At 42.2% G+C, this 22,724-nt stretch overlaps 1 protein-coding gene across 7 annotated transcripts in view; it reads right to left on the bottom strand.

Moving 5' to 3' along the window:
- Window positions 1-22,724, bottom strand: part of CPLANE1 (ciliogenesis and planar polarity effector complex subunit 1) — a 137,380-nt gene that overhangs the window by 99,457 nt on the left and 15,199 nt on the right. For 6 of the 7 annotated variants that reach the window (XM_062212626.1, XM_062212623.1, XM_062212624.1 and 3 more), the window contains exons 8-20: window positions 21,862-21,965; window positions 20,738-20,920; window positions 18,086-18,329; window positions 17,774-17,929; window positions 16,864-17,633; window positions 13,926-14,134; window positions 12,941-13,021; window positions 11,832-11,996; window positions 10,312-10,485; window positions 9,420-9,648; window positions 7,169-7,308; window positions 1,726-1,943; window positions 28-192 (exon numbers count right to left, since the gene is read on the bottom strand). In XM_062212626.1, coding sequence (XP_062068610.1) covers window positions 28-192; window positions 1,726-1,943; window positions 7,169-7,308; window positions 9,420-9,648; window positions 10,312-10,485; window positions 11,832-11,996; window positions 12,941-13,021; window positions 13,926-14,134; window positions 16,864-17,633; window positions 17,774-17,929; window positions 18,086-18,329; window positions 20,738-20,920; window positions 21,862-21,965 — 2,838 coding nt within the window. The remainder of the gene's footprint in view (window positions 1-27; window positions 193-1,725; window positions 1,944-7,168; window positions 7,309-9,419; window positions 9,649-10,311; window positions 10,486-11,831; window positions 11,997-12,940; window positions 13,022-13,925; window positions 14,135-16,863; window positions 17,634-17,773; window positions 17,930-18,085; window positions 18,330-20,737; window positions 20,921-21,861; window positions 21,966-22,724) is intronic. The other variant, XM_062212627.1, reaches the window with a different exon arrangement.

Genomic DNA, 22,724 nt, shown 5'->3' on the forward strand with positions numbered 1-22,724 from the left:
ACATAAATGACCAAGACATTTCTGTACCTTCTGCATGACTTTTCGTGCCCACCTCAACTGCAAGATATACCACTGCGCCACAGGGACTGAACAGTGAGCAGCTCGGAAAAGTAGGAGAACACGCTGAAGGATTCCAGACACCTTTTGGCGATTATCTTTTTCAGCTTTTAGAAGAAGATCATCACCATCTTCCTGGGGAAAATAAAACAAGTTTAGTGGCTGGTAATAAGAAAAAGTAAAATGTTACAGTGAAAATACAGATAGGTTATTGATATTTAGGGCTTCTCAAACTAGAATGCTCCTGGAGATTTATAAAGGCAATTCTGAGGCATAGACTATGAGATCCCAACCATAGCTCTTTCTAAAGTTCTCTCTCCCTTCAAACAATGTACAGTCCCAAGCTAACCTTAGTCCCAAGTCTTACTCTATAACACGTAAGCCCAGTACTCTTGACTCCACTGGTAAAACGTTTACAGAGCTTCTCTCAAGCAAAATGTGTTCCCTTCCTCAGCCAAGGCAAAGTTCTGGAGAAGAACACAGTATTGCTATTTACAAGACAATTATATCAGTTAAATAATCCAGCAGAAAAAAAAAATAAGGTTTCCAATCAAAGCAAAATCAAAATAAGTCTTTCAAAAAAGTGAGACAATGAAGTAAATAAAAGATGGAAAAATACGACTTCTAATTCTGACATTTGTTATTTCATTCTTATCCAAAAAAAAAAAAAAATGCCCAGCCTTTAAAAGATTAATGAGAAACTTCTTTATTGTGCTACATCACTATAATTGTTAACATTCATAATTGAATGCTTCCCACATAACCCAGTTCCTGAACTAGAAGCTTTAACAGCATTTCTCACTGAAGCTTCACAAAAATGCCTTGAAAGGCACAAGTAGAATATCTCCAATCTGAAATGTTCCAAAATCCAAAACTTTCTGAGTACCAATATAATCCAACTGGAAAATTTAATTCTGTGAAATTATTGAAAATACTTGGCCACAGCACACCTGCCGCAGTGGCCATTGGGGGGTGAACCAACAGAAAAGGAAGACCTTTCTGTCTCTCTCACTGTCCACTCTGCCTGTCCAAAAAAAATATTATTAAAAATACAGTATACAGGCTGGCATTGTCGCACAGCAGGTTTAGCGGCTGCCTGCTACACTGGCATCCCAAATCTAGAGTGTCAGCTTAAGTCCCAGCTACTCTGCTTCTGATCCAGCTTCCTGTTAATGTGCCTGGGAGGGTGGTGAGAGATGGTACAAGTACCTGGGCTCCTTGCCACCCACGCAGGACACCAGAATGGGCTCCTGGCTTTGGCCTGGCCCAGTCCTGAATACTGTGGCCATTTGGGGAGTGAATCAGCACATGGAAATGCTCTCTGTCTCTCCCTCCCTGTCATTCTCCTTTCAAATAAATAAATTCTTAAATATTGTATAATATCACCTTTAATATATGCAAATAAGGTAAGTACGGACTCATTCCCATGGTACCTCACTATATGTTTAGGCAAGTATTCCAAAATCTGAAAACTTTCAAACCCAAAAAAGACTTCTGGCCCCAAGCAAAACAGATAAGGGATATTCAACCTATACTATTATCATCTGTATGTTAAGGAGAAAAGAAATGTAAACATCAGTTTAATACATTCCCTGATAATATACAAGTTTATTTTAAAGACTGGACAAAACTCACTTCAAATGAATGAAAAGAGTAGACTACGCTTACTTCACTAAGAACAGCTGGCTGGGGACAGTACAATGGCGGAGCTGGAAGATACAAGCCGACTGGCACCAAGCCCCACAGCCTCCTGCTGAAGTCCTTGGCAGAGTCCATCAGAAGCTGAAATGACCCTGAGAGAATATCTGCATCAGCCATAACTGAGGCCTTCAGTACCTCCTGCACTGAACCAAACAGCAGGTTTGCATCTTCCTCTTCAATGGGATCTAGCAAACACAAAATCTGGTTAAAATTTACATAGAAACTCTCATTTTGTAGTATAAAATTTTGAATCTGAGAAAGCTAACAGTCTAGAACACACATATTTGTTGACATGCGAAACATCCAAACTTACAGAAATTTATGAACTATACTGTTACTCTACAATTATAAAAAACCACAGCATAAGACTTTTTCTTTCCAGAATTACTTAAGATTTAACAACTACACAATAAAGATATTCTTGGCATGTAACACTGTCAAAAAAAATACTTGAAGAAATATTAATGGGAAAAACAATGTCAAGAAAGACACCAAAATAGACACTAATTGAAGACCATGAGTGAGTAACTTTTTTTCCTTTTGTTTAAAATTAATGAGTAGTATAGAGGCAGAATGCTATGTATGCTGGTAAACTACCTAAATAATGGCCAGGACTGGGCCAAACCAAACTGGCACCTGGGAGCTCAACCCAGGTCTCCCACGTGGATGGTAAGAACTCAGTCACTTGAGTCATCACTGCTGCCTCCCAATATCTCCATCAGTGGGAAGCAGAGGAGGAGGAACAGGAAGAGCCAGAGGCAGAACCAGGTACTAAACTCAGACACTGCAACCAAGAACACAGGCATCATCCCATGTTGCTTTTTCTTAATTGTCTATCATAGTTTTATAATGATAAAAACTAGTAAAATTTACTTAAGCTAAAAAATAGAAAAATGCAAAATGATCCTATGTAAAATATGGCTTCAGCCATATAAAATAACTATATATATGTGGACATGTCCCAGAGGTAGAACACAAGGAAATGTAGGCAGCAAAGCTGGAGGCTTCAAGCTTTGTCTATTACAAATGTTCTAAACATTCTGCAAAATATAGATATAATACAACAAACACTCATGTACTGACTTCTCATCCTTGTCTGGTGATAACATTCACTTTATATTCTTTATACGAAAATGCTACAAATATAGTTGAAATCTCAAGGACTAATTACATTCCACTCCCTCTCCCAGCCAGAGGTAGCCACTCTCCAGAAGTTGGTAAACAGTACTGGATTCCTATGCTCTTTCTCTTTTATATGCTACTAAGATTTTCCAACTCCTTATCTATCTATCTGTCTACCTACATTATCTGTTTTTTAATATATGTAATATCAAATTAATCTTTTTCTTAAAGATTTATTTGAAAGACAGTTACAGAGTTAGAACCAGAGAGAGAGAAAGGTCTTCCACTCGCTGGTTCACTCAGCAAATGATTGCAACGGCCAGAGCTGAGCCATTCAGGAGCCAGGAGCTTCCTCTGGGTCTCCAATGAGGGTGCAGGGGCCCAAGGGCTTGGGCCATCTTCTACTGCTTTTCCAGGCCACAGCAGAGACCTGGATCAGAAGTGGCACAGACTCAAACCAGCACCCATATGGGATGCTGGCACTGCAGGCCAGGGCTTTAACCCACTGCGCCATAGCACCGGTCCCTCAGATTAATCTCACGTTTATTAATCTACTCTTATGATGGTCTTTTTTTATTTACAAGATTTGTTTATTTATTTGAAAGGCAGAGTTACACAGAGAAAAGGAGACAAGGAGGGAGAGGTCTTCCATCCACTGGTTCACTCTCTAAATGGAAGCGCCAGGCAGAAGCCAGGAGCCATAGGCTTCCTCCTGGTCTCTCACGTGGATGTGGGGGCCAAGGACTTGAGCCATCTTCTGCTGCTTTCCCAGGCTCCTCAGAAGTGGAGCAGCCAGGACTTGAACAACACCCATATGGGATGCCAGCCCTGCAGTCAGCAACTTAACCCACTGGGCCAGCTTATCTAATAATTTTAACCACCTGCTGAGTTTTTATTTTGTTTAAGTTTATTTTCCAATTATGTCACACCCCTGCTCATCTGCCGAGTTCTGAGGGGTTTGTTTTTCATTTTTCTTTGAAAGACAGAAAGGAATCTTTCACTGCTGCTTCACTGCCCAAAACGCTCAGAATAGCCAGGGTGCGCCAGAGTAAAGCCATGGTCTGTAAGTCAATTCCGGTCTTCCCCATGGGTGGCAGAGACCCAAGCACTTGAAGCCATCATCTGCAGATCAGAAGCAGGGAAGCCAGGTCTTGAATCAGGCACTCTGTTAGGGGATATGGGTGTCCCAAGCGGTGATTCAACCACTGTGCTAAACAACTGCTCCCAATTTTTTGTTTTTAAACCAGGTTTTCTGAAGCATAATTTACATAACAATAAAATTCACACCTGTCCAATTATATAGCTCAATAAACTAACAAATTTATAAAGGACTGTAAGAACATTTCAATCACTCCAAGTTTTTATGTATCTCTGTAGTCAATGCCCCCTTACTCCCAGGAAACCACTGATGTGTCTCCCTCTTCCCCTAGCTTTGTTTTCATAGAATTCCACATATATTGACTCACACAGCAGTGGTCTTTGTTCCTATTTCTTTCATTAACATCACAACTCTACAATTCATCTATGTTATCACATGTTATCCTTTTCTCTCCCCTTTATTATTTACTGTGGATTTTTATGGGACTATTGCACATGTTTATGCAATTCACTAGGTGATGGACAGCTGGGGTGCTTCTAAGTTTTGGTTATTAGAAAAAAGCTGCTATGCTCTGGCCTCAGAATCAGCCCTTAAGGCATTTGGATGTGGCTAAAAAGCCCATGAGAGCATTTCAGGAATGGAAAGCCAAAACGCTGTGGCAAAAAATATCCTACATGAAGGATCTCTGTGAGTGAGATCCCAGTGGTAAAAAGGGACCATCAAAGAAGGATGTGTACTTTTCTCTGAAGGGAGGAGAGAACTTCCACTTTGCTTATGGCCCAGTCTAAATAATGACGAAGTTTGTGGATTCAAAAGGCTTCCATAGCCTTGGCGGTTCATGACAAGAGCCTCGGGTGATCACTGATGTTATAAAAAAAGTGTCAATTGTTAACAACAGGAGTCACTTTGCACTTGCTCCCCATGTAGGACTTCTGATCTTAATGAGCTGTACAATGAGAATTAACAGAAAAACTTGTCTTTAAACAGTACTTTATACTTGGTGTGTCTGTGTGGGTGTAAACTGTTGAAATCTTTACTTACTGTAGAGTTGATCTTCTGTATATAAAGATAATTAAAAATGAATCTCAATGAAGAATGGCATGGGAGAGTGAGCAGGAGGGGGGGACAGGAGGGGTGGGAGGGCAGGTATGGGAGGAAGAACTACTATATTCCAAACACTGTACTTATAAAATAAAATTTATATTTATTAAATAAAAGCTTTCTAAAAAAATAAAGTTTATCATCCAAAAAAAAAAAAAAAAAACAAGCTGCTATGAACATTAATGTATGGATCTTTGGGTGGACCTATACCTTTATTTCTTTTATCACATACTAGAAACCTGCTCTTTGTTCTCTGCCAATTTCCCTTACTTTCTTTAAAATTTGGCCTTTATATAGATATATTTTATCTAGAAGCACTTTGTATCTACGTATTTATTGTAGGAGAGTTTCCAGGTCATCTAAAACAACATATTATCAGAACTAGAAGTTCAGACTGGTGGTATTTTCCTAGTTTTTTTTTTAAAATCCAACTTTTATGTAGTAATGTCTTCTCATTAACTGAAAAATAAGAGAGAACTGCACAGAAAATTATCAAATAAATGTTTATAGTCAGATTTCCAAGAATTAGATATTATCTCAAAGTTTAAATTAAAAAAATTTAAATTAAAAAAAAAAAAAAAACTTTTAAAGGAGAGAGAGCCTTTAGCCTAGTAAGATGCTGCCTGGGATGCTCAGCCCCATGCCTGGGTTCAGTGCCGAGCTCTGACTCCTAACTTCACTTTCACCCTGAGAGACAGTGGTAATAGCTTCAGTAACTGGGTTCTCTCTACCCAGGGCCAACCCTGATCATTACAGGTAACTGGAGAATGAGCCAGTGAATGGGAGCTGTTTATATCTCTATTTAAAAAACAAGTATGTTCTTTATAAAAAAGTTTGTAACTTTTTTTTTTTTTTTTTTGATAGGCAGAAGTAGATAGTGAAAGAGAGAGAGACAGAGAGAAAGGTCTTCCTTTGCCGTTGGTTCACCCTCCAATGGCCGCTGCAGCCGGCACGCTGCAGCCAGTGCACCACGCTGATCCGAAGCCAGGAGCCAGGTGCTTCTCCTGGTCTCCTATAGGGTGCAGGGTCCAAGCACTTGGGCCATCCTCCACTGCACTTCCGGGCCGTAGCAGAGAGCTGGCCTGGAAGAGGGGCAACCGGGACAGAATCCGGTGCCCCAACCGGGACTAGAACCTGGTGTGCCAGCGCCACAAGGCGGAGGATTAGCCCATTGAGCCGTGGTGCTGGCCAAAAGTTTGTAACTTGTAGAAATCTATAGGAAGAAGTCTCACTCTTTAATGAAGTCAAGCTTTAATAAAAACACAAGGGCAGGAGCCTGGTTAAACCACCATGGGAGGACCAGTTCAAGTCCCGACTGCTCTGCTTCTGATCCACCTTCCTGCTAACATGCCTGGGAAGGTAGCAGATGATGATGGGCCAAGTCCTTGGGTTCCTGCCACTCCCGTGGAAGACCTGGATGGAATTCCTGAGCCTTTAAAACAGCAGATGGAAGATCTCTCTCTCTCTCTCTCTCTCTCTCTCTCCCTCCCTCCCTCCCCACTACATCCCGTCACTCTTTCAAATAAATAAACAAGTCTTTAAACACACATACACACACAAAGTCCCCAGAGTTATCCTGGTTTTACCATCAAATACACACAACTGCACACAACTGATTTAATCATGTTTTGCCTTCTGTAAAACAGATAACTTTTTAATATATCTAGGAAAATCTTTATAAAATATGCAATGCTTTTTTTTTTTAATTTTATAACACCACTTTTTTAAAGTTAAAAAAAAAGTATCATTTACGCAGTAGGTAAGAGTTGAAGTAAATCACTTCAAGTACCATTCCAGGATCCCATGATCCTATGTCTACAAAAGAAAATGATCCAAATGTAGCAAAATACAATTAGTATAATGATATGTATAGAAAGTAAGGAAGTCGTTCAGTTACTAACTCTCACATTATGAGCTGTCATCAGTTTTGGATGCTCCTATGATTAAGTATAAATATCATACTTTATTTTGGGTAAGCTTATTTCAAAGTGCTAATATATTTATAGATATGTACAAACTTTTTTTGAAAACTATCACAGGGTTTATTTTAACCTGATAAATGTATCAGATCTTATATAGATAACACACCTGTAAACTGTTTACATTTTGAGTGGATTTCATTTCTTGTTTCCACAGAGGCTGGCTGACCCAAAAAACATTGCAATTTTTCCTGGAAAATCTGTGCTGGAGCCATATTTAATGGGAGATTCAGACCCTTTTTTTTAGACCTGAAAGAACATCATATCAAAGGAAATGAAACCAAATTTTGAGAAAATCAAAGATTTCACACAAGTACTAATCATGAAATTTTAAGAAACAATGGAATTCACTTTATCTGTCCTTTGTTTTGAAAATAAAAATTTGAGTAAATTCTCTATGAATGCTCCCCACAGTTAAGAGCCTATACATTTCTCCATTCATTTTTCCTTCTGTATTACATGCACATGCTATTCAAACAAACCAAAACTTGTTTTTTGCCAGATGCCTTTGCTCAAGCTTGGAGCGTTTTCTCTCTCATTCATTACTCAATTTGTCAAGAGCCTATCTGGGTTCCATGCCATCCCAAATGACATTTACTACATAAAATATTTTCCTGCATTTCCCCTTACTTGGTATTATCACATACCTCACGAGACCACTGGCAGTTTTCTTACCATACTATTAAATTTTTTTTTTTTTTTTTGACAGGCAGAGTGGACAGTGAGAGAGAGAGACAGAGAGAAAGGTCTTCCTTTGCCGTTGGTTCACCCTCCAATGGCCGCCGCAGCCAGCGCGCTGCGGCCGGCGCACCGCGCTGATCCGAAGGCAGGAGCCAGGTGCCTCTCCTGGTCTCCCATAGGGTGCAGGGCTCAAGCACTTGGGCCATCCTCCACTGCACTCCAGGGCCACAGCAGAGAGCTGGCCTGGAAGAGGGGCAACCGGGACAGAATCCGGCGCCCCGACCGGGACTAGAACCTGGTATGCCGGTGCTGCAAGGTGGAGGATTAGCCTATTGAGCCACGGCGCCGGCCCACCATACTATTAAATTATTATAATGGTTTCTCCTATTTTCTCTATTATAAAGCTTAAGTGTCTTAGGTATAGTGACACGTTTATATCTGCTAAAGTACTTGGCATAAGGCTTGGTACAGAGCAGTTAATTAAAAAAAAAAGGTGGGCCAGCACTATGACTTAGCAGGTAAAGCTGCCACCTGCAGTGCCAGCATTGCGTATGGGCACCAGTTCGAGTCCCAGTTGCTCTACTTCCAATCCAGCTATCTGCTATGGCCTGGGAAAACAGTATGGCCCAAGTCCTTGGACCCCTGCTCTCGCAGGGGAGACCCAGAGGAAGCTCCTGGCTCCTGGCTTTGGATCGGCACAGCTCCAGCCGCCGTTGCAGCCAACTGGTGAGTGAACCAGCAAATATAAGACACCTCTCTCTCTGCTTTTCCTTCTCTCTCTGTATAACTCTGACTTTCAAATAAATAAATCTTTAAAAAAAAAGACTCAATTGAAAAATATAGAAAAGATATAACAGTGCCACAGCATTCAAAAAGTTAAAATCATAGATAAGTTTAATTTGTTTTAAAACTCAAATCCTATTATGAAATAAACACTCCACTGACTATAAGCTCTTTTTCTTAGAATTGTTTTTTGAAGATTTACTTTTATTTATTTGGAAGTCAGAGTTACAGAGAGTAAGAGGGAGTGACAGAGAGAGAGATCCCCCATCTGTTGCTGGTTTACTCCCTAGATGGCCACAATGACCATGGCTGTTTCAGACTGAAGCCAGGAGCCAGCAGCTTTTTCCTGGTCTCCCATGTGGTGCAGGGGCCCAAGCAGTTGGGTCATCTGCTGCTGCTTTCCCAGGCACATTAGCAGGGAGCTGGATGAGAAATTAAGCAGTTGGTGGGGTCAGCATTGTGGCACAGTGGACTGGGTCTCTGCCTGCCACACCGGTATGCCATATGGGTGTTGGTTAAAGTCCTGGCTGCTCCACTTCCAATCTAGCTCTCTGCTATGGCCTGGGAAAGCACTAGAGGATGGCCCAAGTCCTTGGGGTCCTGCACCCACGTGGGAGATTTCAGAAGAAGCTCTGGCTCCTGGCTTTGGATTGGCTCAGCTCTGGCCATTACAGCCATCTGGAGAGTGAACCAGCAAATAAAGACCTCTCTCTCTATCTGCCTCTGCCTCTCTAACTCTTCCTTTCAAATAAATAAATAAATCTTTTTAAAAAAGAAAGTGCTATTTGGACAATGTTGACCTAAGGATTCCATTTAACATATTAATACCAAAATAAAAGATATATAACACATCTTTAGGTGAATATCATATTGCATGTTTCCCTAAAAATACACACCTCTTGAAACTGCTATCACGTTTACAGAAAAATTGGAAAGCTACACCAATTGAAACAGATGTCTTCCAGTCTCCAAGTTTATGTGCCAACCATACCGCCTCTGGAATCAGGCCACCAATAAATAGTAATTCAAGGGCATATTCAACGGTCCACACATTGGAGAGATTCTGATCTCTAACAGCACTTGCCACCTTAGAGTGTTGCAGAGGAATAAACCGAAGGGACTGATCTGTGAGCAAATTAAAGAAAATGGATATTCTACTTACAACTCATGTATCCAAACTCATGCCTCCTTACAAGAGTGTATTTATCTCTTCCACTATTATTTTCCACACAAAACCACAGCAAGGTATACCTACAAAATGGGCTACAATAATAGTACACATGTGCTACACCATTTTTATTTTTTTTGTAAGCACTGATGAGCTTTTTTGTAAACACCCTGTAACCTTATGGTCCAGGAAGGTCGTGACCAACCAAGGGCTTGATGAAAGAGATGTCACTGACATCCTCCACCCCTGGAAGGCAACAATGCTTCAGACAGAAATTCAGAAACAGAGTCAAAACAGAATCCATTTTGGTGATGGCAACCCAAGTGGCTTTGGCAGGATTTACAAATCCAAGAACTACACAAAGAAAAATAAATCCAAACACAGATTTACATGAACTGGTTCATATGAGAAGGAAAGCACCTCAAGAAAACTGTGAAAGGAGCCCAAGAACAGGATGGAGAAAGTTAGAGTGTTGCAAAGGCCAATGCTCCTGCTGGAGAAAAGCAAGATTCTGCAACAACTTTATTTTCAGGGAGTGGGCAAATTTTTCATGACAGGATTCATAAAATGCAGAAACTTAAAAAAAGTGCAAAGAGAAAATCGTTCCTTGACCACATTACCTGCTTTCGTATGCAGTGGAGGAAGAATATTCACATTGTGAGGTGGCAAAATGCAAAGCAGCTGGTTGGTGAAATAGGCAGTCATGAAGCGAGCCATGGCCTGGACAACTCCGAGTGCCGCCTCAGGATGCACGCGCCCAGCCATTCCAAACTCAGAGTGAGACGTCCCAGGAACTAAGGAACACGGTCAAAGGAGGTTCTGATTAAACCGTCACAAAGTAGTCACATCTAAGGTCCCAACATCATACAAAAAGAAAGTGATAATAAAAATGCTTCTTCTGAGATGCACACCTAAGGCCTAGAACAGCTAAACTGCAACCATACTTCCTGCCTATAGGCCCTGGAGTTACACCAGCATCCCATCCATATAAGAGTACAGGTTCAGGGCCGGCGCTGTAGCACAGCAGGAAAAGCTACCTGCAGAGCCGGCATTCCATATGAGCTGGTTCAAGTCTTGGCTGCTCCATTTCCGATCCAGCTCTCTGCTACAGCCTGGAAAAGCAGTGGAAGATGGCCCAAGTGCTTGGGCCCCTGCAACCGCAAGAGAGACCTGGAAGAAGCTCCTGGCCCCTGGTTTCAGTTCGGCACAGCTGCAGCATTGCAGCCATCTGGTCAGTGAAACAGCAGATGGAAGACCGCTCCCTCTCTCTGTCTCTGCCTCTCTGTAACAACTCTTCCTTTCAAATAAATAAATAAATCTTTAAAAAAAAGAGTTCACATCCAAGTCCTGGCTGCTCTGCTTCTGATTCAGCTTCCTAATGCACCTGGAAAGGCAGTGGAAGACGGTATAGTGACACGTTTATACCTGCTAAAGTACCTCGCATAAGGCTTGGTACAGAGCAGTTAATTAAAAAAAAAGGTGGGCCAGCACTGGTAAAACTGCTGCCTTCAGTGCCGACATCCCATATAGGTGCCAGTTCGAGTCCCAGCTGCTCCTCCCCGATCCAGCTCTCTGCTAGGGCCTGGGAAACAGTAGATGGTCTAAGTCCTTGGGCCCCTGAACCCACGTGGGAGACTCAGAGGAAGTTCCTGGCTCCTGGCTTCGATTTAGCGCAGCTCTGGCCAAGCTCCAGCCCATTGTGGCCATCTGGGGAGTGGACCAGCAGATGGAAGACCTACCTCTCTGTCTCTACCTTTCTCTGAAACTGTCTTTCAAATAAATAAAATAAATTGGGGCCGGCACTGTGGTACAGTGGGTTAACGCCCTGGCCTGAAGCACCGGCATCCCATATGGGCACTGGTTCTAGTTCCAGCTGCTCCACTTCTGATTCAGCTCTCTGCTGTGGCCTGGAAAAGCAGCAGAAGATGGCCCAAGTGCTTGGGCTCCTGCACCCACGTGGGAGACCCCAAAGAAGCTCCTAGCTCCCAGCTTGGCTTCAGATCGGCGCAGCTCCAGCTGTTGCAGCCATCTGGGGAATGAACAAGCGGATGGAAGACCTCTCTCTCTTTCTCTGTCTCTACCTCTTTCTGTAACTCTTTCAAATAAATAAAAATAAATCTTTAAAAAAAAAAAGGCGTACCTGGACAATCATCGTGTTCTTTTACAGGTAGTTGGGACCATCTCAGTATTTCCCTTACTAGCAGATCACACAATCCTTGAGCATCATTTAAATTGTAACTATAGAGGTAGCAGTATAAGAGAGAAAGATAATAGCGTGTCTGAAGAAAACATGTCCTTCTTCCTCCTGAAATGGCAAATAATTAAGCACGTTGGCAAGGAAATGCTGTTAGTCTACTGATCATCAGACAGGAGTGTGCAACTTGTAAAAACCCTTACTACTGGATGAGAAATCTTTTTCCACCTCTCAAAATAAATAGATACTGGTTAAGTAGATAAATGAATAAAGCATAAAAAGCCACAGCAGTAGCAAATGCAATCATTGGCCAAATTTGATCACATAATAGCTGCCAGTAGGGGTTAGCTCCAGAGTCACCAGCTGAGAATTTCTCTCATTTCAGCTGCATGCTCAGTCCTATCATCTTACTGAACTGTCCTTATCAAAAATGCTATGTAGGAGCCGGCACTGTGGCTCAGAAGGTTAATGCCCTGGCCTGAAGCTCCAGCATCCCACATGGGCGCCAGTTCGATCCAGCTCTCTGCTATGGCCTGGAAAGCAGTAGAAGATGGTCCAAGTCCTTCCACTCGCGTGGGACACCCAGAAGAAACTCCTGGCTCCTGGCTTCGGATCGGCGCGGGTCTGGCCGTTGTGGCCATCTGGGGAGTGAACCAGCGGATGGAAGACCTCTTTCTCTCTGTCTCTACGTCTTTCTGTAATTCTCACTTATAAATAAATAAAATAAATCTTAAAAAAAAAAAAGAATCTTGTATTTAGGATCTAAATCTCATTTTTCCCCCATCAATAATCAACCACACAAGTTTCAACACTAACCAAACAAAGGACATGAGACTTATCCAGAGATCCCTGCAAATATTCCTGGTACTACAGATTTTAAGACTAATTTTAAATAAGCATTTCTGATAGTCTAGTTGCCTATATAATTTGTACTCTATTTGGGCATTAAAATATTATGAGCATTGTAAAAGTTGGAATTATTTTTAAGCTCTGAAGCAAATTAAAATATGTTCCCAGCAAAACCACTGCATGTAGCATTATCATCGCTCCTGTACCTTTCTCTTGGGTTTCTTGTAGCGTCTGCTTCCACAACTCAACAGACTCTTCATATGAGCCTAACAGGAAACACTCTTCTCCTAGAAAGTTTTTAACCAAAAGTCAGTCATATTTACATTGCTTTATGGAACTTTTTTTAAAAATTCAGTGGACACATCTCAGCCAAAAATTATTTTTGAAAATCAAACTGCAAGCAACTAAAAAATAAAAGCCTGGTTAACGATTTCACTTATTTGTAGAAACAGAAATTGTTTATAATATACTGAGAGGGCCAGCTTTGTGGTGCAGCAAGTTAAGCGGCTGTCTACAATGCTGGCATTGCATATTAGAGCACCAGTTCGAGTCCCAGCTGTTCCGCTTCAGATCCAGCTCCCTGCTAACATGCCTGGGAAAGCAGAGGACGGTGGCCCTAATACTGGAGTTCCTACAACCCACATGGGAGACTTGGATGGAGTTCTGAGCTCCTGATTTCAGCCTGGAACAGGCTCAGCTGTTGCAGCTATTTGGAGAGTGAACCAATGGATGGAAATCTGTACATGTCTATGAGGATGTATGTGTGTGTACGCGCGGGTGTGTATATGTGTGTCACTCTGCCCTACAACTAAATCTTTTTTTTTTTTTTTTTGACAGGTAGAGTTATAGACAGTGAGAGAGAGAGAGAGAAAGGTCTTCCTTCCATTGGTTCACTCCCCTAATGGCCGCTTCGGCCGGCACACTGCGCCAATCCAAAGCCAGGAGCTGGGCACCTCCTCCCGGTCTCACATGCAAGTACAGGGACCCAAGCACTTGGGCCATCCTCCACTGCCCTCCTGGGCCATAGCAGAGAGCTGGCCTGGAAGAGGAGCAACCGGGACAGAATCCAGCGCCCCAGCTGGGACCAGAAACCAGGGTGCCGAAGCCACAGGCGGAAGATCAGCCAAGTGAGCCGCGGCACTGGCCAATAAATAAATCTTAAAAAAGAAAAAAAAAAACAAAGATACTGACCATTGATAGGTTTCAGTTCTAAGGTTTGGTTCAAGCAGTCTCCAGCAGTCTGTAAGTTGGCCTGTATATGACACAACAAGAACTTGACAGTAGACGCTTCGTGCGCCATCTTTTCAGTGAACTGTATGTCACCTTCTGGAACTCTTCCACCTAATTGTGTTTGATACCATATAGTTTTCTGGTACAACAATCTCCACAGAACAACCAATCTGCAAACAAAATAAGGTGGTCTTTAAAACCACATTCAGACTCGTTTAGCCCCCTTCTTAGCCTGTCTTTTGGACAAGCAAAATAGTGCCTAAAATATGGGAGGAAATATGTTCAGAAACAGATCAGATTTAAATACAGTACTGAGTCCAATATGTAACACATATAAAACTTCATAAGTGATTCATGCACCTGGGGTTAATTTTTCAATAGCACTTAACCAAAATCTTCAAATAAGACCACAAATTACCCAAGACCATATATACATATGTATATGTGTGTATGTTACATAACATTTGACATAAATGCTAAAATATCTTAACAAAAATTTTATATATTTACCAGCTACAAAATGGTATTTTAAAACATGCACTTAAATATTATTTATTTAATTATTTAAAGATTTAATTTTATTTGAAAGAGTTATACAGAGAGAGAAGGAGAGGCAGAGAGAGAGAGAGAGAGAGAGAGAGAGAAACTTCCATTTGCTGGTTCACTCTCCAATTGGCCATGACAGTCAGAGCTGCGGTGATCAGAAGTCAGGAGACTGGAGCTTCCTCCGGGTCCCCCATGAGGGTCCAGAGGCCCAAGGACGTGGGCCATCTTCCACTGCTTTCCCAGGCCACAGCAGAGAGTTGGATTGGAAGTGGAGCAGATGAGACTTGAACCAGCGCCCATATGGAATGCTGGCACTGCAGGCGGTGGCTTTACTCGCTATGCCACAGTGCTAGCTCCCTTAAATATTATTTAAATATCATAGTGCTTCGGGACCTGCACTGATACACAGGAGGCTGAACCACCTCCTCCAATGTCAGCATACCACATGCATGCTGGTTCAAGTCCCAGTTGCTCCACTTCCAATCCAGGGCCCTGCTAATGTGCCTGGGAAAGGATCAAGAGACGGTCAAGTACTTGGGCCCCTGCCATCCACATGGGAGATCCAGATTGAGTTCCATGCTCCTGGCTTCAGCCCGGACAAGCCCTGGCCATTACGGCCAACCATGCATTCAATCAACGGATGGAAGTGTTCTCACATTCTCTCGTTCTCTTTCTCTCCCTGTAACTTTGCTTCCCAAATAAGTAAATTTTAAAAGAAAAAATAGTGCTGTGATGCCAAGTGCTAACGGAAACAGGATTTCCTTCTGCAGAGATAAAAACGTTCTGGAATTAGTGCTAATGATTTCACCATAAAATCCACTGAAATACACACTTATGCAAGAGCGAATTTTACAGTACGGGATTTCTTTACTTTTAAAGATTTATTTGTATTATTTGAAATGCAGAGTTACAGAAAGACAGAGGCACAGGCAGAGCAATCTGTCATCTGCTGGTTCATTCCCCAAATGGGCACAACAGCTGCAGCTGACCTGATCAGAAGCCAGGAGCTTCTTCCAGGTCTGCCATGCGGGTACAGGGGCTCAAGGGCTTGGGCCATCTTCTACTGTTTTCCCAGGCCTTGGCAGAGAGCTGGATCAGAAGTGGAGCAGCCAGGTTTCCAATCAGCGCCCATATGGGATGCCAGCATTGCAGGCAACAGTTTTACCCAAGATGCCACAGCGCCAGCCTCTATTTTTTTTTTTAAACATTGATGAGTTTAATTCATTTTCTTAAGCTCTTTATTTACACATTTGAAAAGCAAAGTTAGAGAGAAGGACAGACAGAGAAAGCGAGAACTTCCATTCGCTGGTTCATTCACCAAATGGCCACAACGACCAAGGCAAGGCCAGATCAAAGCCAGAAGCCAAGAGCTTCATCTGAGTTTCCCACATGGGTACAGAGGACCAGGCACCTAGCCCATCTTCTGCACATTAGCAAGGAGCTGGATCAGAAGTGGAAAAGCCAGGACTCAAACCAGTGTTCATATGGGATGCTGGCCTGCACCATGACTTAACTTGCTGTGCCACAGCACCAGCCCCTATTTATGTCTTTTTAAAAAAGCAAAAAAATCTGATGAAAATGGTGTCCTAATTTTTAAAAAAGATAATAATTTTTTTTTGAAAGGCAGAGCTTCAGAGAAGGAGGAAGGAAGGGAGAGGGAGAGAGGGAGGGAGGAAAGTGAGAGAAAGAAAGAGAAAGAGAGAAAGAAAGAGAGAGAGAGAGAGAGATGTTCTATCAGCTGGTTCATTTTCTAAACGGCTAGACCAAAGCCAGAAGCCAGGAGCTTCATTTGAGTCTCCCACATGGGTGCAGGGGCCCAAGCACTTGGGCCATCTTCTGTTGCTTTCTCAGGTTCATTAGCAGGAAGCTGGATTGGAAGTGGAGCAGCTAGTTCTTGAACCAGCGCCCATATGGGATACCAATGTCATAGGCAGCAGCTTAGCCCATTATGCCAAAACACCGGCCCCAGCTTTCTAATATAAAAGTAAATACTTATGGCCAGCGCCGCGGCTCACTAGGCTAATCCTCTGCCTTGCGGCGCCGGCACACTGGGTTCTAGTCCCGGTCGGGGCACCGATCCTGTCCCGGTTGCCCCTCTTCCAGGCCAGCTCTCTGCTGTGGCCAGGGAGTGCAGTGGAGGATGGCCCAAGTGCTTGGGCCCTGCACCACATGGGAGACCAGGAGAAGCACCTGGCTCCTGCCATCGGATCAGCGCGGTGCGCCGGCCACAGCGCGCCTACCGTGGCGGCCATTGGAGGGTGAACCAACGGCAAAAGGAAGACCTTTCTCTCTCTCTCACTGTCCACTCTGTCAAAAATTTAAAAAAAAAAAAAAAAAAAGTAAATACTTATACCTATGTCCTGGCTGGTGAACAAGGTTCGTTACTTGAGGATGAATCTTGAAAGATGACTTCCATGACCAGTTTCCATCAGAGCTACGTTCTTGAAACATTTGAAAGACAGGCACCACCAGTGAGTCTTGATCTGCTGCTCTATTTCCATCGGTTGATGCTGAAGTAACTTCAGGCTGAAGACTGTATATACCATTTAAACTGTCGGTTACCATTCTGAGTAAATAAAAACAGGCTAAAAGTTTCTCTGAGAATAACTGACCCTTTTGTTGCTGATCCAGCAAAAGTCTTAAAGTATTTGAGGTCAGCTTTATCAAATATCCCACATCTTGTCTGTATCTCACATCCCAGTACTGGACTGATAAACACTGAAGAAAAAACTGAAAGGTACCAAGTACCCATGTGTTATGTCTTGAGTTCTCACTTAAAAAAGGATCAAGTTTAGGTAAAGGACTTTTTACAAACTGAAGAATGTAGAAAAAATGAGTAATACAAACCACTGTATAATTCAACATTAAATTTTTTTCTGTCACATCTTTTGAAATTCCTATTGTCCATGCTGCAAGTAGATTTTTCTGGATGGAATGCAGTTCTGTAATGGTTCTGTCTGCCTCCTTGGTATCATCCTTTGCATGTATTGTATCAAACATAGATGCAAACTCCAATCTTCCTTCCTTGACACTACTAAATAGCACATCATTCTTTTTGTTTGAAAAGGTAAAGAACTGGTTTGGAAAATATTTGCCTTCATTTGTTTCCTCTGCTTCAAAATCCTAAATATGATAGAAAGAAATATATTTCATATCACTTAATCCCTATTAGGCGAAATCACTCTGGTGTTCTCAAATTTCTCTTTCCTTTAATAAGGGAAAAATGAAATGTGTTTCTTCAAATAAAGTCAAGCTACAAGTACCTGACAATCTGCCGTCTCTTCATTCACCTTCCCTGTTTCGTTTGCCTGCAAAAATCTAGGGACAGAGGAATCAGCTGGACGTTCATTTCCTTGGTGTTTTAACAGGCTAGACCTTAGGGAATCCAGTGATCTTAAGTTCAGCCCTTTGCCTTTTGGCTACAGGAGAAAAGAGGAAAATCAGATTTGTAATTCCATTACAAGCAATAAAAAATGTTATGGATAACTGTATATAATTACAAACATAGTTTATAGTTTTAAATTTGACAAGAACAAGGAAGCGAATTTTACAAATGGTACCAAAAAGCACCATACCTTAGACCGTAACACACTTTGGTATGCTGTCTCAAGCCTCTGGGTTGAGTCAAGTAGTAGTGATCTCATGAGCATGGATGGAGACAGATTATCAAGAAACCGTAGGGTTGTGACCATGTATCCATCAGAAACAATGAGGTAGGGTAACCGTGAGTGTGTGTTTACAGAAAATTTCTGTCTCATAGGGTCATTATCAGAAGCTGATGAATCTACAGAATTCTTTGACTCTTGAAAATGCTGTGGTCTAGCAAACAACATCAAAATTCAAGAATCAGTAAGAGATCTTAAAGGAAACAATCATACTACTCCAAAGAAGAAGCAAAATAAGGCTACAGAAGAATGAGAAAACAAGCAGCTGAAACATATACAAACAGATTAAATATTGGGGCCAGCGCTGTGGCATAGTGAGCTAAGTCTCCATCTTCAGGGGCCAGCAGAAGATGGCCTAAGTATTTGGGCCCCTACACCTTCATGGGAGACCTGGCAGAAGCTCCAGGTTCCTGGCTTTGGATAGGCCCAGCTCCAGCAATTGCAGCCATTTAGAGAGTGAACCAGCAAATGGAAGAGCGCTCCCTCCCTGTCTCTCCCTCTAACTCTACCTTTCAAATTAATAAAATTATTTTTTAAAAAAGATTAAATGTGCTTATATGTATCTAGTTGGAAAATATATTGATTAAAAGATATATAGGTTTTTAATTTTTTCCCCAAATTGTAGTATTTACTTTTTTAATTTATATGCAAAATATTTCAGGCAAGAATTAAAAGTTTACTTTTGGGGCAGGCGCTGTGGCACAGTTGGTTAACGCCCTGGCCTGAAGCATCGGCATCCCGTATGGGTGCTGGTTCGAGACCCAGCTGCTCCACTTCACATCCAGCTCTCTGCTATGGCCTGGGAAAGCAGTAGAAGATGGCTCAAGCACTTGGGCCACTGCACCCACGTGGGAGACCAGGAAAAAGCTCCTGGCTTCAGATTGGCGTAGCTCTGGCGGCCAACTGGGGAGTGATCCATTGGATGGAAGAACTCTTTCTCTCTCTGCCTCTCCTCTCTCTGTGTAACTCTTTCAAATACATAAATAAATCTTAAAAAAAAATTAATTTTATTATTAAAGAGAATTAAACAGTTGCCTTTCCTAATAAGGAGACAGCCACCCAGAGAAAGAAGAGAGAGATATCCTACCTGCTGGTTCATTCCCAAAACACTTTTTCAATAGCCAGAGCTGGGCCAAGCTGAAGCCAGGAGCCAGGAACTCAATCCAGGTCTCCCAATCAAGTGGCAAGAACTCAAAAAGTTGAGCTCTCACCTGCTGCCCCTCAGTTACACATTAACAGGAAACTGGAATGAGGAATGGAGCCAAGACTTAACAGAGCTAAATGATTTATAATTACACACGAATACTACCTTACTTCATTCACTCAACCCTGAGAGACAGTAACTATCACCCTCATTTCACAATAAAAGAGACAGAGGCTTAAAAACTAACTTATCCAATGTCACACAACTAATAAGTAAAAGAACCAACATTTGAATCTTGCTCTGGCTCACCTCAAATTACAAATTTAAATATGGGATAGTTATTATGATACATGACGTTAAGCCACCACTTGGGATGCCTGTATCCCTTACTGAGTGCTGGTTCAAGTCTTGGCTACTCTGCTTCTCATCCAGTTCCCGGATTATGCACCTAGAAGGCAGCAGATGATGGCTCCAGTACATGGGTACTTGCCACGCATGTGGGAGACTTAGATGGAGTTCCTGGATCCAGGCTTCAGCCTGGCCCAGACCTGGCTGTTGTGGGCATATGGGGAGTGAACCAGCAGCCAATGGAAGATCAACCTCCATATCTCTCTCTCATACTTCCTTTCAAATAAATAATTTTTTTTTTTTTTGGACAGGCAGAGTGGATAGTGAGAGAGAGAGACAGAGAGGAAGAGGAAGGTCTTCCTTTTTGCCGCTGGTTCACCCTCCAATGGCTGCTGCGGCCGGCGCATCTCGCTGATCTGAAGCCAGGAGCCAGGCGCTTCTCCTGGTCTCCCATGCGGGTACAGGGCCCAAGGACTTGGGCCATCCTCCACTGCTCTCCGGGGCCATAGCAGAGAGCTGGCCTGGAAGAGGGGCAACCGGGATAGAATCCAGCGCCCCAACCGGGACTAGAACACGGTGTGCCGGCGCCGCAAGGCGGAGGATTAGCCTATTAAGCCACGGCACCAGCCTCAAATAAATAAATTTTTTTAAAAAATTAAAAAATGACTAAATTCTAAAGTCTTCTATCCATTTCCAACAACTTTTTCCTTTTGGGGAAAAAAGTAGACAAACTCATGTGCCAAGTTAATTTTGATTTTTAGTTTATCTAAGTGAAATTCTAACAAAAAATGCCATATTATACTTTTACCAACTTTTATAACAATAAAGATAAATTCTTAGTGTTACTGAATAATTAAATAATGTACTTACAAAGTCACAATGTCAAACTGTCACCATGATTAAGCCACAAAAAGAAACAGAAGAAAACTATAAATAAACAGATAATGAGATAACAGAAAGAATAAAACAATTTGAAATGTGGTATTGCTAAAAATAAAAATACACAGTAAAAATAACACCAAAAAAGAGAAAAAGTCTGTAAACAAATTAAAACAATTCAAATGTCTCACCTATATGTTATTAGAGGATGAAGAGGAATAAATTCTGCTGGTCCAAATTCTATGGAGCAACCAAACGTAATTAACGTTAGCAATTCACCTTGACACGTCAGTAAAACCAAGGAGCCACGTTTTAATATACAAGCCAGAAAAAGACTATCTTGAGTCCAGCTGATATCACCTATCCAGTAGGACCTACAAAGAGCAAAGGACACATTAGAAAGGGCTCTTGGGGCCGGCGCTGTGGCATAGTGGGTAAAGCAGCCACCTGCAATGCCGGCATCCCACATGGGTGCCGGTTCATGTCCTGGCTGCTCCACTTCCAATCCAGCTCTCTGTCGTGGCCTGGGAAAGCCCTGGAGGATGGCCCAAGTCCTTGAGCCCCTGCACCCAGAAGAGGCTCCTGGCTCCTGGCTCCTGGCTCCAGCCGTTGAGGCCAATTAGGGAATGAGCCAATGGATGGAAGACCTCTCTCTCTTTTTCTCTCTCCCTCTCTCTTTGTGTAACTCTGACTTACGAATAAATACAATAAATCTTAAAAAAAAAAAAAAAGAAGAAGAAAAAGGGCTCTTGACACTTCATAAGAGGCTGTACCAGGTACAGGTGACACATTTCAAATACTGAGGCCAAAAGTAAAGATGGGAATCGGCACACACATCTCATGAATGTCACTTCCTATTGCTCATGAACATGCACTACAATATTCCAAATGGAAATTCAGTTTCACAGGCAATTCAAAAACTGAAAATATTCCCTAAAGAGGCAAGCTGTTTAAAAGGCTATGACTTACCCCAACCTTCCTGAAAAAATAAGCCTTCCCAATCCAGGCTTTTCATTTCAGTGTCTCCACTTAACCAAGTATTCCTCTACCTACTAATTATTCCACTCCCAAGAAGACAGAAAAGTACAATGAAAGAGAAAGTATGTTCATTTATCTTCCGCATCACCAGACCCTCCTTCCTTAAAATACTTGAGGCTTTCTATAAATAAAACAGCTTTTAGAGTTTATCAAACACAAACACCAAAGGTAGGCTAAACTGGATCACATGATCCTACTGAATTATTATAGATTTAAATTTGTCCAACTATTAGAAATGAAAATAAAAACACTACTTAAAACACTTAAGAGTTCTTACCTGACAAGTGAAGTTGGAACAACAGGATTCTTATTACTACATCCTTTAAGGCTACCAGAGTGAGTAACAAAATTCACTGTGTTTACAAATAATACCTGAGTTGCCTAGAAAGGAAATAAAGACAAAAATTATTAAAATTATTTTAATCATTACTTCTAACTGTGGATACTGGAATCCTACTACATCAATAAACTACCCAGGGAGTCTTTCCCAACTTGCAAGGCAATGTTGACCACTAACAGCCCAACATATTAATGCTTCACCATAAGAACATAAGTTATCACTCTCTCTTCTTTCCTCCTTTTCGCTTATCCTCTTTTTAAAATATATATGTATTGGCCAGCGCCACAGCTCAATAGGCTAATCCTCTGCCTGCGGCGCCAGCACACTGGGTTCTAGTCCCAGTCAGGGCGCCGGATTCTGTCCCGGTTGCTCCTCTTCCAGTCCAGCTCTCTGCTGTGGCCCGGGAGGGCAGTGGAGGATGGCCCAAGTGCTTGGGCCCTGCACCCACATGGGAGACCGGGAGGAAGCACCCGGCTCCTGGCTTCGGATCAGCGCAGTGCCGGCCATAGCGGCCATTAGGGGAGTGAACCAATGGAAGGAAGACCTTTCTCGCTGTCTCTCTCACTGTCTATAACTCTGCCTGTCAAAAAATAAAAAATATATATGTTTATATTTATTCATTCATTTATTTATTTATTTAGAAAGTCAGAGTTACAGAGGGAGAGACAGAGAGTGAGAGATCTTCCATCCACTGGCTCACTCCCCAGAGGGCTACAACAGCGCGCACTGGGCCAAGCCAAAGCTAAGAGCCAGAAGCCAGGAATTTCATCTGGGTCTTCCACTTTGGTGGCAGGGACCCA

The sequence above is a fragment of the Lepus europaeus genome, chromosome 15 (assembly GCF_033115175.1).
Source record: "Lepus europaeus isolate LE1 chromosome 15, mLepTim1.pri, whole genome shotgun sequence".
Classification (NCBI taxonomy): domain Eukaryota; kingdom Metazoa; phylum Chordata; class Mammalia; order Lagomorpha; family Leporidae; genus Lepus; species Lepus europaeus.